General features: G+C 36.9%; 1 protein-coding gene across 10 annotated transcripts in view; it reads left to right on the top strand.

Moving 5' to 3' along the window:
* Positions 1-16,714, top strand: part of FHOD3 (formin homology 2 domain containing 3) — a 363,466-nt gene that overhangs the window by 316,987 nt on the left and 29,765 nt on the right. For all 10 annotated transcript variants that reach the window (XM_072327321.1, XM_072327323.1, XM_072327320.1 and 7 more), the window contains 5 exons: positions 1,514-1,696; positions 3,973-4,092; positions 4,571-4,732; positions 14,365-14,555; positions 16,220-16,412. In XM_072327321.1, coding sequence (XP_072183422.1) covers positions 1,514-1,696; positions 3,973-4,092; positions 4,571-4,732; positions 14,365-14,555; positions 16,220-16,412 — 849 coding nt within the window. The remainder of the gene's footprint in view (positions 1-1,513; positions 1,697-3,972; positions 4,093-4,570; positions 4,733-14,364; positions 14,556-16,219; positions 16,413-16,714) is intronic.

Raw genomic sequence — 16,714 nt, 5'->3', positions numbered from 1 at the left:
GAGTAAAGAATTTCTTCCTAACATCTAACCTGAATTTCCTCTCTTTTTCTTTAAAGCCATTCCCCCTTGTTCTTGTACTAGTAGACTGTGTAAAAAGTTGGTCCCTCTCCTGCTTATAAGCTCCCTTCAAGTGCTAGAAGGACACAGTGAGGTCTCCATGGAGCTTTCTCTTCTCCAAGCTAAACAAGCCTGATTCACTCAACTTCTATTTGTAAAAGAGGTGCTCAAGCTCTCTGATCATCTTTGCAGCTCTTTTCTGGACCTGAACTGGACTGGCTTTGTCCAGGAAACTGTACTTTGTCCAACAAAGCTATACTTTGAATTGGCAGGTCTGGTAGCTTTTAGGCTGTAGATTTATTATTCCTTTCTTACCTTCAAAACAGTATTTTATCATTATAGAAGGCTACAGCAAAAATGTAATTCCTCTGATGAATAAACATAAGTTGTGTTTAAGGCCTACTGATTTGTTTTAATAAGGCACTGATCAGCAGGGCAAAGACCTTGACTTATCTGATGTCTTTATGTGGGTTTGCTTCTCTTTTTCATTTTGAAATGCATTTATTCTTTTATAAAATAAAAAATAATACCTTTGTAGAGGAAAGCTGCTGCATGTAAACCAGCATGTAAAATCCAAGAATTAAAGGGGAAATGTAAATGTTTTGAGCCATGCTGGCAACAGAAACTGAAAATATTGACATCATTTTTCATCAATATTTTGGACTTTTGAGATCATAAAAGAAAGCAGCTGTAATCTGTGCAGTTATGTGAGTGACCCTTGGAAGCCTGTCCTCAATTCTAGTGACGTTTTTAGGAATGTCCTAATGTATTGTAATCATTTTTAGGTTTCTTAAGAGTCAAAATTGCTTAAATGAAAAACAGTAAATGATAAGAAGTGCAAGGAACAGACATTCCTGTTATGCCACAGAGTGGGTGTATCTAATTCATGCCATCTTCTTGAGGACCAGCCCTTTCTCATCCTCCAGGCTTCCCTCCTAAAAACCAGACTGCCACACTGCAGATTGTTGAGTTGCACTGTATGAAACCTTCCTCCAGGTGGAATATGTCCTCTGATATTTCTTTTATACCTATATGTACAATGGGAGATGGATAGACACTGAGGCTAAAAACATTTCATACATCATTTGCAGAAAGGTGGCCAGTTTTGCTCTGAAGACATAAAACTGAGGAGATCAGTCCTGCCTCGTCTCCCTGTCTTCCTTCAGGGTTTAATCCCATTATTAACCATACGGGCTGAATACACATTTTAACAATGCATTCTAATACAGATGTATTTTTCAACAGCATTTTGGTTTCTTCCACAATGGTTTAGTGCTTGCTAATCAAGGGCTTCTGTCATTGACACTGAAAAGTCACCCAGTATCAAACAAGCTTGAATGAAGTCAAAATGAAGCTTTTCAGTGCTCGCTGCTGATGTGTCTCCATACCACTATGCCCACCCCTTGAGCACATCTTAGTCTCTCCACTGATGATTGCGTTTTATCTCCCTTTGCAGAAAATTTTGACCATGATCCCAACCGAGGAGGAGAAGCAGAAGATCCAGGAGGCACAGCTGGCGAACCCTGATGTCCCCCTGGGCAGTGCTGAACAGTTCCTTCTCATCCTCTCCTCTATCACTGAACTCTCCGCCAGGCTCCAGCTTTGGGCTTTCAAGATGGACTATGAGATAGTGGAAAAGGTGAGATGAGCATGGGGAGGCTGAGGGAGACACTGTTCTGAGTCTTTGCTTAGTCTTTCTCTGTCCTCCTAACTATATATTTTGACTGTGTATTTTGTGGGAATAGTTAATGGGTCACTTTTGTTTCAGTGGCTGACCAGGAAACAGCTGAAATGATCCTTCACAGTCTGTTCCTTCTATGAAAGAAAATTAGGGATTATTTCTTCCTTCCTTTAATTAGGCAGTAATGACATTGGAACAAAGAAGCAGGCTAAATCCTGACCATATTTGTTCCAGATGTTGCTATTCGGGAAATGTATAGTTTCAGGCAGTACAATTTTTTCCTTAGATGAAGACTGAATGGACTACAGGATTCACTCATGTATCATGAGAATACTGATCTTACATCCATTTGAACTAAGGAAAACACTATTAATTAAAGTTATTTCTATATGTAACTCTCAGAATTATAAACAAAAAATAGGAGCATCCTTCAAGGGTGTTCTTTTCAATTCTGTCAGGTCCTCGCTGTACCAGGACTACTGAATTCATGACACACGTCCTTGAGTTCACTTATGCATGCATATTGAACAATTACCTTACATTATTCTTTATATTACATTACATTTATCCTTTACGTTATTCTGGCAGATGTCTGGCAGATTCAGGGACAGTCCTTAAATTTCATTCAAATATAATTTAAGGTTTAAAAAAAGGTGGGGGGGAGGGTGTTGTGTGGTAGTGAAGGATACAAGATTGTTCTGCATTATGTATTTGTCTTGTCAAGGTAAGAGGTGAATTTTAAAAGAGAACAAGCATGAGTATTTCTTCTGCTTGTCCAGTGTCTAGCACACCATTTGGTTTGGCATTGTTTTGGTTGTTTTGCTTTGTGTATTTTTTTGCTACAATAAACTGACAAATTTGGAGTAATTATAAATACAAACTATATAGAAGAAATCCTGAGCTCTTGTACACTTTTGTACACATGAAAGTGTACAAAATGACCTGCTTGGAAGCTTTTTGTGTTACCTTTTTAAACATCCACAGACTATTTAAAATGAACCTTTTAGGAATTATTTTTAAACAGTTTGCAAATTCATGCAGGCAAAATGCACATAAAAGTCTGTGTTTACAGCAGTTTTATAGCAATGCCATTTCATCTCTATAGTTCAACAAAACAAAAAAATCCCAGAGATTTCTCTGCATCAGTTTATTGCTTTTCGTTCAATTTGATAATGTCTTGGATTATTTAGCGGTTCTCCTATGAAGTATGCATAACTCCGTTTGCTGTGACATCTCTTAAATTATGTAGGATTTGACATACTCTTTTCAATAGTTGAATTTCTAGTCACAGTAGTGACAAGAAATGCATGTTTTTGTTTTTGGTTTTTTTTTATCTCTCTGCTCTCTTTTTTTTTTTTTTTTTTTTTTTTATGGTAAAATATCACTACAGGTTTTAAATGTCCCATTGCGTTTCCCTGACAAAGTAAATTGTACTGTTATTTTCCCTCTTGGTCTAAAGTAACAGCTTAATTTTTGGCTTCTTAGCTCATAAAAATTGTAGTGATTTGGGAAAAGAGTGCTTCCCAGAGATGCTTAGAGAATGCAATCGCATTCGGAGATAGAAACAACGTGAGCTGTTACTGTGCACGTAAAATAAATAGCCCTGGGCCTCACACAAAGATAGAAATAAACTCACTCAACTGAATTGCCTTCAATGTCTTCCTTTGAACTCTATGCTGTAGTGCACTTCTTGAGGTAATGGAACATAATTTATGTTTTCAAGTCTTATCAGTTTGCATACCTATTCTCAGATAATGTGTGTGGATGGAACCTGCATTAAGTTAAAAGATCAAAATGAGACCCACTTGTAAAGTTTCATATTTGCAGTAGTTTTTTTAGTTACTTTGGTGTGCTGGGGTTCTTTTTGTGTGTGTTGTTTTTTTTTTCCTAACCAGTTTTAAAGTTTCAACCTCTAATTCAAATGCAACAGCCCACTTTACTGATACTGCCTCTCCTATTTGGAGAGAAGTCATAGAGCAATCCAATGTACAAATAAGTTAATTGTATACATAAGCAGGCAACATTGGGGAAGTACTTTATGTATTTCTTTGCTGTGACTGGTTAACTGGAACATGGAAAAAAGCCATCACACATGGCCAGTTTACGCTCTGCAAGATTGCAGTTCGGGTACTTGTTGCAGTTATTAATCTAAACTGTTATAAATAGTATTAAAAAGCTAGAAGAAACCATAGGCAACTGCAGCCTTTACTTTTCCATTTCTTTTCTCATGGCAGGAAGTTGCAGAACCACTTCTAGACCTGAAGGAAGGAATGGACCAACTGGAGCACAATAAAACTTTGGGATTTATCCTTTCTACTCTACTAGCCATTGGGAACTTTCTGAATGGAACCAATGTAAGTCCTGTTTCCCAACATTTCCCCTATAGCTTTTTCCTTCAAAAAATAGAAGTCATTGTGACAGCTACAAGCCACTATTTACTTCTTACAAGGAATGTAAATTAAAAAACTAACTTACTAGTTCTAGTTTGTGGAACCAGTGTTCCATGAGTGCTCTTTGCCTCTTCCTGCATAACCTGAAAGAAATTTAAAGCTAGGCACTCTCTCTTGTAAGTTCTTTGAGTTCAGTGTTGATGCTCACCATTCAAACAGTGATAACTGTGTCTTAAGTCATTTCACTGCAGATGGAGTGATTTTAGTCCTATTCTTCACCAGTTTATAAATAAATAAATAAATAAATAAAGCAGTAAGTTTCTTCTGATGTCGAATTCTTCTTCTTTCCTCTATGCTTCTACTTGTGTATTTTCAACTACTAACCTTCATGGCAGGGAGTAACATTTTTATTTGTATTTTATTCTTATTTTCCCTCATACAGGCCAAAGCTTTTGAGTTGAGCTACCTCGAGAAGGTTCCAGAAGTAAAGGACACAGTGCATAAGCAGTCTCTTCTGCACCATGTCTGCACTATGGTTGTGGAAAAGTTCCCAGACAGCACTGATCTTTATTCAGAGATTGGGGCCATCACTAGGTCAGCCAAGGTATGTCTGGTGGATATATATATAACCCATTAGCGGAGTAAACTTGAGATAACCAACATGAAAATTCTGGTTTAATATTTCCATCTAGTCCAGTGTTTTGATTCTGACAGTTGCCAGTACCAGTACCAGCTACCTGGGAGGAAAGCATATGTTGCTTTGAAGGAGTAGATCTCTCATATCTTTGTTTCGTGAATCATAATATTCATTATATGCATCAAATGGGGGAATTATTTATTTTTCAAAAAACATGTTGATTTAATATTTTAAGGGGGGAAAAATAAAACTCTTAGGCAATTGTTTTTTAAACTTCAAAAATCAAGTCATATTTTGGCTTCTAGAAAAGTTCTTGTGACATTGAATTCCATAATCAGATTTTGTCTGTTGTTGTGTTCACCACCTTCAGGTTTTACTTCCTTTAATATATTGAACAGTAGAAACTTTTTATTTTCTATATATATCATGGAATCATAGACTTATTTAAGTTGGTCATCACTCTATTGCGATGCCCAATAAAAGCAGACTCCTCAGATCCTTGCCTGTGTTTCAAATAACCCTTTTACCCTTTTACAATATTTTTTTTTTCCACTGTTTTCACAATTTTTCTCCATCTTCCCTTTTGGGATGTGTTAAAACACAGCATTCCAGCCCCTGCTTAGTGATGTTACATGCTTTCTACATTTGCCCATCCTGTCTGTGCTGTCTTTTGTAGGTAACCTGAGATTTTATTTGTGTTTTTTGACTGTTGCTGTCTTTCTGAAATAAGTCAACTTTGCACTTCTCTTGGGGGCATCCAGACAGCTCATCTGGCCATTTAGAACTCAGCCAGCTACTGAGTTATTCCCAGTTAGTGCCTTCTAAGTACACTTCATTGCAATTCAAAGTAATGACCATGATCATCTGAGGCAGTCTGGCTACTCATCTCTTAAATCCCTTATAACCCTTTGAAGTCAGGGCTAATCTAAGTAATTTCTTGCCATCTCTAGATTTTACCCTTTCAGCTTGCTTCCTTGTTTCCAGATAATTTTTAAATATGTAGCACAAACCACAAGACACCTACTGTTAACTTTGTCATCAGTTGAGAATTAATATGTATGAATTACTTCTTTTCTTTTGCTCTCTTAGCCTTGTGCTTCATAAATTACCTCCCCTGAGGCTTCTTGTAAAGATTTTGAAAGTCCAGTTTTCTTTATGTGCTCTTATCCTTTTCACTGTTACATGAACATATTAGATATGTAGTGATTTTTTATGCTGTTTTGTTCTCCTGTTTTTATTTGTTCTTTCAGATAGATTACCTGGTACAGTAATAAAGCTTGAAGCTGTGCAGTCTTCTGAATGTCCCTTACTGTTTTTGAAAGAGCTAGGTGAAACTTTTGCTGTCCTCTCATTTTCCAAGTTACTAAGTGTAGTGAAAGCATACCCATTTTAGTCAGTTACTGAATTGCTTTATTCTAATTGTCTTTAGAAATTCTTCTCTTCTGGTTGTTTGTTGCTTTGTAAGATATCTTCCTCCAGCACATTTGTTTCTGCAGTTGAATACTTGCTCTTTGTTTATGTCTGCTAACAAATAAAATACAGAAAATACAAGCAAGTACCAGAATTGGTTCTCCCCCTACATAATGAAGCTGGATGAAGAAAGTTCATCTTCCTTCCCTCCCCTAACTTTTGTCTTCCTCTGTTTCTCTCCTCCCCAGTCATCCAGGACCTCCTACATATTTTTCTTTCTTTAGATACCATAAAGGAATTTGTGGCTTTTGTTTTGTATCCTTAGATATTTATTCTTTGGACTCCATCTCTATGCTACTGGTTTTCCTCTTGTACAGCCTATGTTTAGATTATGTTTTATTGCCTTCGCTAGGTCTGATTTCTCATGCTGAGGATTTTTTAATTTTTGTTGATTTTGTTGAGTGATTCTTCATGTATTAAAACTTAGGTGTATTTGTTTCTCCTTTCTCTTTGTTAAGAAATTATTTCACTTTTTTACATAAGTTAATCGCTGAAATGAAAATCGCCACAGGAGAGAACAGCTGTCATTTTCTAAAATCCACACCACCGCATACTGGGTGCTCTCAAGTGAATCTTCTATTTCTGTTTTTCAGCCTTAGAAAGTGGAAGAAAGCTTAACTCGATGCAGTCACTTGTAAAAAATTTGTAGGTCTAAGAGCATGCAAAATTGAGCAAAGTCTTTCAGTCTGTGGTTTGCTGATCTAGTGGCCCTGCCCAAAGCGGATGAAATTCTGAAAAGGCCAGACAAAATCACATTAAGAGAAATTATAGCCTTAACCTTCTGTGTGACGCCCAAGGTCTCCCTCCTCGGGATGTTCCTACATGTGTTATACCACTGATGGATTACTCTAACAAGCTCTATTCCCACTTGATCTTAGCTGCCACAAATCAAAGAGTTAGGACATGGAAGCCATCCAAGCTGCCCTCTTCAAGAGAATGTTCACAGATTAGTCAAAGTCCTAGTTTAGGAAAGCTGACAGGAAAGGAAAACTAATATTTCACTGTGGATTAGGCTGTATTTTGAGCTCCATTTTGTCTACAAACATCTTTCAGAAACCACAAAGGCTAAACAATTTCCGTGCCATAGATAAACGGAGTTGCCCCATCCCTTGAGATGCACATCATTTGAGAATTTCCTGAGTCTCGGTTCACAGAAGAAAAAATCAGACTTGTAACCAAATGGTGCAGTCACTGCAAGACTCTTTGCCTTTTGTTGAAAAACTGAATTCATAAAATGGCAAAAAGAAACCAGAAACATGTGAAAAAATAACCAAAAAATAGAATTCTAGGTAAGTGTAAGTATTCATAGTTGTATAAAAATACCTAAAATCACTTGGGACGCTTGGGAACACAATTTGCTTAAGATCCCATGACTATAAACCCTTGTTTATTTGGTCTTTTTTACATAATTTGATTTGTTTTATTGCTATTTTTCAGTGGCATTGTACCACAAGTGTTGTACCTAACACAGAAGCAGAACCCCCAGGTTTCTGCAGTTAAACTTGGGGTTGTTTCTATCAGTTTTCTTACCAGTATGGAAAGGAAGAAATTACATTAACGCTAACATCTTCTGCTAGTGAATATTCAAATTGTTCATCTTTTCTTGAACAGTTTTCCCCATGCATTGACCCATTTCCATAGGGTAAATCATAAATTGTCTTAGGGGTTTAATTACAAAATGCCAAATTTCTGTCTGTTTTTTAACCCCTGTAGTAGGAAACTCATGCTCCTTCCTGCTCTGCTTCAGTTGGACTTCTCTTGTCTTGCTCAACAGAAACTATTTGTCTGCACTTTTCACTCAAGGGTGTTTTTTCTGCATTACTTAAAAACAAGTGCCAAAAGGAAGCTTGCTTGGAAATGTGGGCACAAGGTTTCTTACAGCTGTGTCATTCCTTACAGTGCCAGCTGCAGCTACTCCAACTCTGTGCATGGGTTGCTAGGAGCAAAGGTGGGAGCAGAGCAGGATGAGGCAGCTGGCTGCTTGTAGGCAGACTGAAATAAGGGGGACAGACAAAGCTGCAGTAGCGAATGAGAATTCAGGATCTGGTCTAAAATAGAGCACATTTAGTTTAGCACATATACCTGACAGTGCTATTTCAGTAATGTTTCTGATGTAGTGACAGCAAGGGGTATTGTAAATCCATGATACCAAGAAGTGACCTGCATCACTGCTTACTGCTATTGCTTCTATTCCTCCCAGTGTGAACTTTCAGAAACATTTGCCAATAGATCTCACACATATTAGTGTGTTTATTGTAGATTGTTAGAGAAACTAAGAAACAACAAAAATGCAAGTATTGTATAGATTCACACTGTCAGTAAGCACTTCTTTAATTGTTAATCAGTGGATTGATTCCAATCAATCAATGTTTTCATGTCCAGAATTATTTTAGTGGGATGCTGTCTCTTTCCCTGGAATCAGAAATGCACGAACAGAAACTCCTTTATCCTTTGCTTGCTCTGAGATCTGGCATCCACTTCACTTACAGTATGTGACCAACAGTGTGCAGGTTGCACTGATGTTGGTCTTGAGCTAATTCTTGCAATGTTCAGTAAGGCAAACAGTGGGAATGGTGGAGAAGACAGAGTTTAGAATGTAAGCCACCGAAGGTCACTGCACTCAGACGACAGCATACTTGCAAGGAGAAAAGCTCAGAGTTTCCTTTGACACTGAACCATCTCAGGAAAAGACAAAGATTTCATGTTCCCTGACAGAATTCATCCCTGTAATAATGTGAGAATGAACAGTCTGACCCTGAATTATAAACACCTCAAATTTATCTGTTTACCACTGTAGAACGTTGTATAACTTTGAAGAAAGAAAGTTTTTATCTATGATGCTTTACATCTTTCTAATACCTTTGATAAAATAGTTGCCATTTCATTGTGAATTTAAGGCAATATTTGTCACTGGGAAGGTATCAGACTATTCAGTGCACTTTGTGGGTATAACAAAAATGCAGATATTCAAGTTTCGCTTAGAAAATGTCTGGATTTGTTTACCACTAAGAGAAACATGCAGTAGCAATAGACTATAAATGTACTAGCAAACAACAGAAAACTTAAACAAGGTTACCAAGACTAAATAACAAATTATGTACTGTTATTCAAAATACAGTGTTAGGACAGTTTAGAGGGATTTTGAAAATAAATGCTTTTCGAAGAGAAACCTCAGGTTGACCAGTTGTGTGAGAAAATCACTGTTTTTTGGGTTTTTTACTTCAATCCAATTGTACATTTTTTTACCCTTTTCAAGGGCTGGAAGTACATAAATAAAGAGACGGGAGACAGTATAATCAGGTGCAGCATCTTTGATTTTAGTACAGTTTTGTACTCAGTAACAGCAAGTTTAGCCCAGATAATAGACGAAATCTGACTAGAAGAAGAAACTTATGTTCAGAACACATTACAGATGAGGAAATGCTGAGGGAAAATAACCTAGTATCTCACAACAGCTACAGATGTTGGCTGTTTATGGGAATGCATACCTAGAATTGCATATTCTGTGCTTAGGAGTATACAGGAATCAGCTTAGGGTTTGAACCATCCCATTTAATTCCCAACATCACCTCAAACAGCCCTTCCTCTCCCAAAAAATTATGAGTCCATTTCCTGTGTTACCATGAGATATTTGTGGCCAACAGCTGAAAGTGTAGACAAATAACATCCCAACCCAAAGACCAAGAAGATTCTCTCTAAAACATGTCCTACCTGAGTGACCAGCATGGTCTATCGTTTCATGTAAGAGAAAATGTGCAATTTATAAACACGGCACATGAGGTTGGATTTACTGCCTACAATTGAACAGAATGCAGGCCTTTTAAAGGATCAAGGTTCATGGCATTTGAGTGTGCAGAGAGCTAACTGCTGAGCCAGTTGGTGGTGGTGATTGTTTTTGGAGGAAAAAAGATTCAGGTGAAAAGGGGGGAGAATTGAAGTCATTTTGATTTTAAGCATATCTTGTGATATTGTTGTTTCAACCCAGTGAAGAGAAACCTGATAGAATTTATTTTTGTTATTGTGATTTATTCCAAGTCATCCATTACTGTGGTAGCAAGCAATAAATAATGATAGAAAGGAATTAAAATCAGTGTTGGAGTTGCTGGCATGAGGTTGGAAAGTTTTATTCTTGGTCTGAGTGTCCACTGTGCAAAATACAGTGGTGCCTTAAACTAAAAAAATATAAAATAGGTGTTCGTTTTTTTTAAAGTTGCCCATTAATGACTTATGGCAGTGGTTTTCTGTATGAAACTGACCCTGCAGGGCTTATATCTCATTAACTAGCCTGTTTGGATGGAACATCTCTGGCTACTGTGCTCTGATGCATCAGTGTCTACAAACACACTTCTCAGAGGACTGAACAGTGGGCTTAGCAAGAGATTTCACAGATAAATCACAATTAGTTCTGAATATTATTCAGCTAGTGTGGTTGTGAATGGAGAAGTACCCATCAGCAGGAAGGAGGAACATATCAAATATAACCCACAAGAATTTAGAAAGTTGCCTTTTTTAAAATTGGTTTATAAATGAAAATAAACATTACTCAGTGTCTGAAAGAAGAGCCATTTTTACATTGCATAAGAGCCTAAGACCACAGTTTATTTTGCCTGGGGAAAAAAAAAAAAAAAAGATGGCATCCTGGCTTGTATCAGGAGTGGTGTGGTGAGCAGGACTAGGGAAGCAATCGTGCCCCTGTACTTGGTGCTGGTGAGGCCTCACCTCGAGTATTGTGTTCACTTTTGGGCACCTGAATACAGATGGGACACTGAGGTGTGGAGCAGGTCCACCTTACTGAAAGTTCCAGGGCTGGATACAGTATCAGTATGCTGCTGTCCAAGGAGAAAGCTGTGATGTCCATTTCAGATTACTGCTTCCTTTTATTCAGCAGAGCGTTATTTATAAAATAATACCTTGTCAGTTGTTATCTGAGCACCTGCTGTTTAAAAGTCTCCTGAAGTTCACAGCACGATGCAAAACTCCCCTGAATTTCTTCTTAGCCGCAGCATGATCTTTCAGCTGCGAGGAAGAATGAGCGCTTCTTTCCCTTCAAGAAAAAAAATGAACAAAAAAACCCCAGCAAATCAATATTTCTACCATTGTGCACTGTGAATTATTTTAGTAAAGTGTTGGAAATAAACATACAAAAAGGTTCAATCCTTGCTGCCTATCTGGGATACCAGGAAGTTAGTGTGGTGGTAAATATGTCTATTCTTGTTGTGTATGTTAGACTGATGCACAAGGAACACTATCCTTTTCTCCTTATCCCCAAAATGTATCATGTCCCTGTGATCATTAGTTATCACTGTCACTTTTACAAGGTATTTGTGACATTTTCATTGTTGGAAGACATTCCAAAAAGAACAACAGATGCAAAAATGACAACAAAAGCAAATTGCAAAAGATATTTCTGAACACTGTGATTGCTTTTAAAAGGTTGTGTACAAATACTCATCTGCTCTCATCTTTCATAGCCATTTACCTCAATTAAAATGTGGCTAAACTGTTGCTTTGTTCATGTTTTACATACATTTCTCAGTGATGCAATTACCTGCTGTTTTATGATACAAATGTGCATAGAGTATTGGTCACGTAGTCATTGAATTGATGCTGCTTGGAACACAATTGAAGAGTAGATTTTAATATTTCACAAGTGGATAATTTTCCAGAAGCATATTCCTTTTTATCCACAAGCAAACTGTGGAGAACTTGCAGCTAGAAGATTGTAGATTTGATGAAGATATGTCACATTCTTCTATGCACAGGACAGTTTGCACATGCTTTAGTCACATTGGGAATTTGCAGGCAAATTACTCCATATTGGATTTCCTGGTATCCTCCTTCCAGGAGTGTACAGCTTCTGCATGAGCAGAGCCACCTGTGTTCCGTGGGAAGCTCAAGTGGCACTCTCATTTCTGTGATTACTTAGGATTAACACAAGAATTTCTTTCGTGCTTAAAGATCCTGATGCATCCTTCAGCAAGACTCGATATCCCCAATCCCCAGTGAAATTGTTCATTCTTGTGATACATTCCTTTGACAGTTGGCAGGTGTCAGGCATCAAGGAATCTGCCAGAACTATTCCATACAGATGTGCTGTTCTCCAGATATCTCTCTTGAGGATCTTCAAGCTTGATCATCCAAGATTTTTTATAGATTAAAACTCAGTCTGTAGTGAAAGCTATTCTTAAAGTGAAAGCTTATTTCTTAAAGTTCTGTGCAGTGGGGGCTAAGAAGCTTCCCCTACCAAACTAGATAATTCTTAGTAGTAAAATCTAGAAATACCTCCTCCTGACTTTATTTTTTTCCTCCTAGGAATGCTAGCATTTCTTCCCATGTGCGTCTTAGATGCATCATCTATGGGAAGCAGCAATGTGTTTATCTTCAACAGTGAAAACACTGACCTGGAAGTGACTTTAAATATATATGTATGTGTGTGTGTGCGTCCATTGATATGCTAAAGAAAACAAAAAACCCACAGCTGCTCCGCCTGCAGGGCTTTTCTGAATAGCAGAATGGATCAAAGGATGTTTTTATTTCCTTGTGATGGGGATAAAATCATCACTTTGTAAATCATGGCAAGAAAAAATACAATCAATACCAGGAGATTTTTAGTCATAATGGCTTTCTTATGGCTGTACTTAGCATAGATTTCAACAGTGAGTGCTGCATACAGATAAAAACTTCGTTGTGTGTGATGTGATGCTGGAACCAGTATTAGGTATTGGGACTTAAAAAGAAGAAAACTTGCATTGAGACTTATCTCCATTAGGTATTCATCTCAGCCGAACAGATTTTAATCCAGACTTTTCCAGAATTGAAATAGCTGGTTTCCAAGACTAATTTCTTTTGCAGTCATGAATAGCTTTTAGCACAGATAGGAAAATACACTCCCATTTGAGCACAGCCACTTGTAGTTCAGTCTGCAGTGAACTAAAAGCTGTGTCTGTCACTGATTTTCATTCAGCATTAAGGAATTAACTGGAGTTCCGGATTGTAACATTTCAAACTGATGTGTTCGGAATCTGACAGCTAAATCTGCGTTTTATAGCTCGAGTTCATCTGAACTGTGAAAGTGGCATTATAAAATACATTTTTCCTTTCTCAGAATTTAAGAATGTGCTGGGTAGTTTTACTTTACAAATTTGTTGACTTTACACACTTGTCTGCTGCATCTGGGTAATTAAAGCACTTTGTCCAGTTGTTAGCAATGCATCCTGAGTGACTTCTGTAGATCATTGTGATCTGAACCCCTTTTTTGGATGATAAGTAAAGGAGAGCCTCTCTTTCACCTTCCATGGAATGTGTTGGCTTCTGTCCTGATGACCGTTACTGTAGGATGCAATCGTTTATTTTAACTATGTTGATGAGTTTCAAAGACATTATATAATCATGTTAGAAGCTAAAGAATTCACACTGAATATCAAGGGATGAAAGGTAGTGCCGAGATCATTAAGTAACACTTGCTTTGAATAACACTTTAAAAAAAAAACTAGCCTCTGAATTTTGTGATTAGAAGTCAGCACGCAATGAAGGGAATATATCCAAGTGCTTTCTAAACTAGTGAAGTGTTGGCTGGAGAATACAGTGAGCAACAGCCATGGTATGAAAAGCTATGGGTAGTAGAGAAAAAGATTAAGAAAAGGGGAGATAAAGTTTTGTGTTGCCTCAACAGAACTTACTGGGTCATGTAGTTGTGAAGATTTTAGCAGGGAAAAGAGTACATCACAGTGTTTTGTTGTACTTGCTGGAGGTGCTAGGGCTCCTAAACCAAAATTAAAAATATTTGTATATGAGAATATTTATTTTATTTCACTTTTCCATACCACTATTCCATATGTAGATTAAGTACAATGGAGAGAGAGATTTCAAGCTGGACAGGGCTCTGAGCACCCTGATCTGCTGTAGATGTCCCTGTTCATTGTAGGGGAGTTGAACTAGATGACCTTTAAGGATCCCTTCCAACTCAAACAATTCTGTGATTCTATGATTTCATTAATTATTAAGAAGTAATTAATAATGTGAATAAATATTATCCTTTTACATGAATTGAACTGTTCAGATGTCCAAATATGTTACCAAAATGTTTTTTTGTTGAAGTGTTAAATATTCTTTATTTTGTTCTTTATTAGGTTGACTTTGAACAACTCCAGGAAAACTTGTGTCAGATGGAAAGACGGTGCAAAGCATCTTGGGATCACCTTAAAGCTATAGCAAAGCATGAAATGAAGCCAACTCTAAAACAAAAAATGTCTGAGTTCCTCAAGGACTGTGCAGAAAGAATCATAATCCTGAAGATTGTTCATAGAAGAATAATTAACAGGTACACAATTAGGCTGGAGACAGCACTATCTTGGCAATACGTAACTCACTAAAATTATGAATTATGACAAATACGATTTTAATAAATGTCTAAACTGTGTGTATATGGTGCATAAATTCTCACTGACACCTGTTCAAGAAATATCCTCACTCAAGAGAGTTCCTGTATTTCTAAGCAAAAGATGCAGTCATCCAGGCAATCATTTGTTGCCAATGTGCAGTAATTGGGCCTTTGGACTCCTAACCCCCAAATGCTAGTGACTTTTTGACTAAGTTCTTTGTTTTCTATCCTTCCTTTGGTGGGGAATCAGTTTGCTGTCTGGTTAACAAGAGTACATAGTAGCACAGTCCTGAAGTTCTAAGGACAAAAATGTCATACGTGTGAGCTGAAATGGACTCATTTCATCTATGCCATGAGTTATTCTATGATCAGCAGCATCCTTGTCTACAAAATCTATTACAATGTGTTTTGTGCCTATATCTGAAGATGGAATTTAAAATTCCTTTCATTAGAACTTGTTGGTTTTAGTTTCATCCAATGGAGTTGGCGCTAACTTTAGTGCTCTATGATGTACATATATATATGATAATTTCATGATAAACCTAGATGTTTTTTCTCAGATTCATGAATTTAGCTATCTGAGTTTGAGTCATCTGATTAATTTAACTACTTTCCTACAGGTTATTAATGAAATTTTGAGAGTTTCCATTTACTGCTCAGATAAAAATTAGGATCTAGATTCCAAGTGATCCCATATTTGTGGATATACAAGCTGAGAATTTAATTTAGCTCTTCTTTTGTTTTCATAATGACTTCTTTTTTCATGCCATACATAAGCAGAAATCCTACTTTTAGAAGAAGGGAAGTGGATTCACCAATCTCCTGTTGCGTATGCATTGTACAAATAATAATAAAAGAATGCTAAATTCTTCACATTATGTGCTGCAATGAATGCTATAAACTTCTCCAGAAATGTATTTGTGAAACTGTGTCTTTCTAGGGTTGGGAAAACTTTTATCACTGGGGATACTGTTGCAGTTAAAGAGATTCACATGCATTTCTAAACACCCAGTGTGCAATTGTAAATCATGCAAAACAGAAGCATTAGTAAAAGTTGCAAGTAGTGTGAAAGTTCTGAATGCCATGGAACTGGTAAAACTGTGAAAAGTAAAGTATTCAGCTGATAATATAACTATGGACATTTTTATGAAACAGAAACTCTTTTCTTCTTGTGTTTGCTAGCCTGTAAATCTGCGTTCTTCTTGTCTAGACTTTCTCCAACATCATAGCAGCCTCTTTGAAGTTGCCTAATACAAATAAATATAATTGAAACTTAATAAATACTTTTTTCTACAACTGAAATGAAGTTGGTTGTTCACATGCCAAATTAGTCATATAAAGTTGATAGAGTTCTATAAAAATCTTATCTCCTGAATCAGCCTGAGAAATTGGACTGGGGTGAAGTTATCATAGACTACACTTTTATGTTTTTAATTATAAAGCATAACAATGTTATGCAAAGAATTCGTAAAAATTTTGTAGCACAAATGAAATTATGGGAGCTAATAAATTAGTAAATGAACTCACTGAAATGTTGCTGTTTTTCCTAGAAACTATAAATAAAGGCTTTTCTCCTTTGCATTCATAAACTCATTCTTTTTCAGGTTTCACTCATTTTTGTTATTTATGGGCCATCCTCCCTATGCAATACGTGAAGTCAACATCAATAAGTTCTGCAAAATTATTAGTGAATTTGCTCTGGAATACCGCACTACCAGGGAACGAGTCCTGCAGCAAAAACAGAAACGAGCTAACCACAGGGAAAGAAACAAGACTAGAGGAAAAATGATCACAGATGTAAGTAGCAAAGTACATCTCCCAGAGCATCAATTTTTAAAACAGACTTTCACTGAATGTTGTGTATGAAGTGTTGCTAACCTTTATTATTATTATTATTATTAGGGAGTTCTTCTGATGAAATTAACAGCTTCTATCCTTGAGAATGAATGTGTTTTGCTTTGTACTAATTTACAGAATGAGAACAAACCCAGACAATGCGTCCAAAAAGACTATCTCTGTGTGTTGCTAAAACAGTGCACAGAATCTCTAGGGCACGCCAGGAGCTTTGTGTATCTAGTCAGCCAGAATACAAAAAGACA

Source organism: Excalfactoria chinensis, chromosome 2, assembly GCF_039878825.1.
Source record: "Excalfactoria chinensis isolate bCotChi1 chromosome 2, bCotChi1.hap2, whole genome shotgun sequence".
NCBI classification, from domain to species: Eukaryota; Metazoa; Chordata; class Aves; order Galliformes; family Phasianidae; genus Excalfactoria; species Excalfactoria chinensis.
The sequence above is the reverse complement of the archived record's forward strand: the minus strand, read 5'-3'. Positions and strand labels throughout refer to the sequence as shown.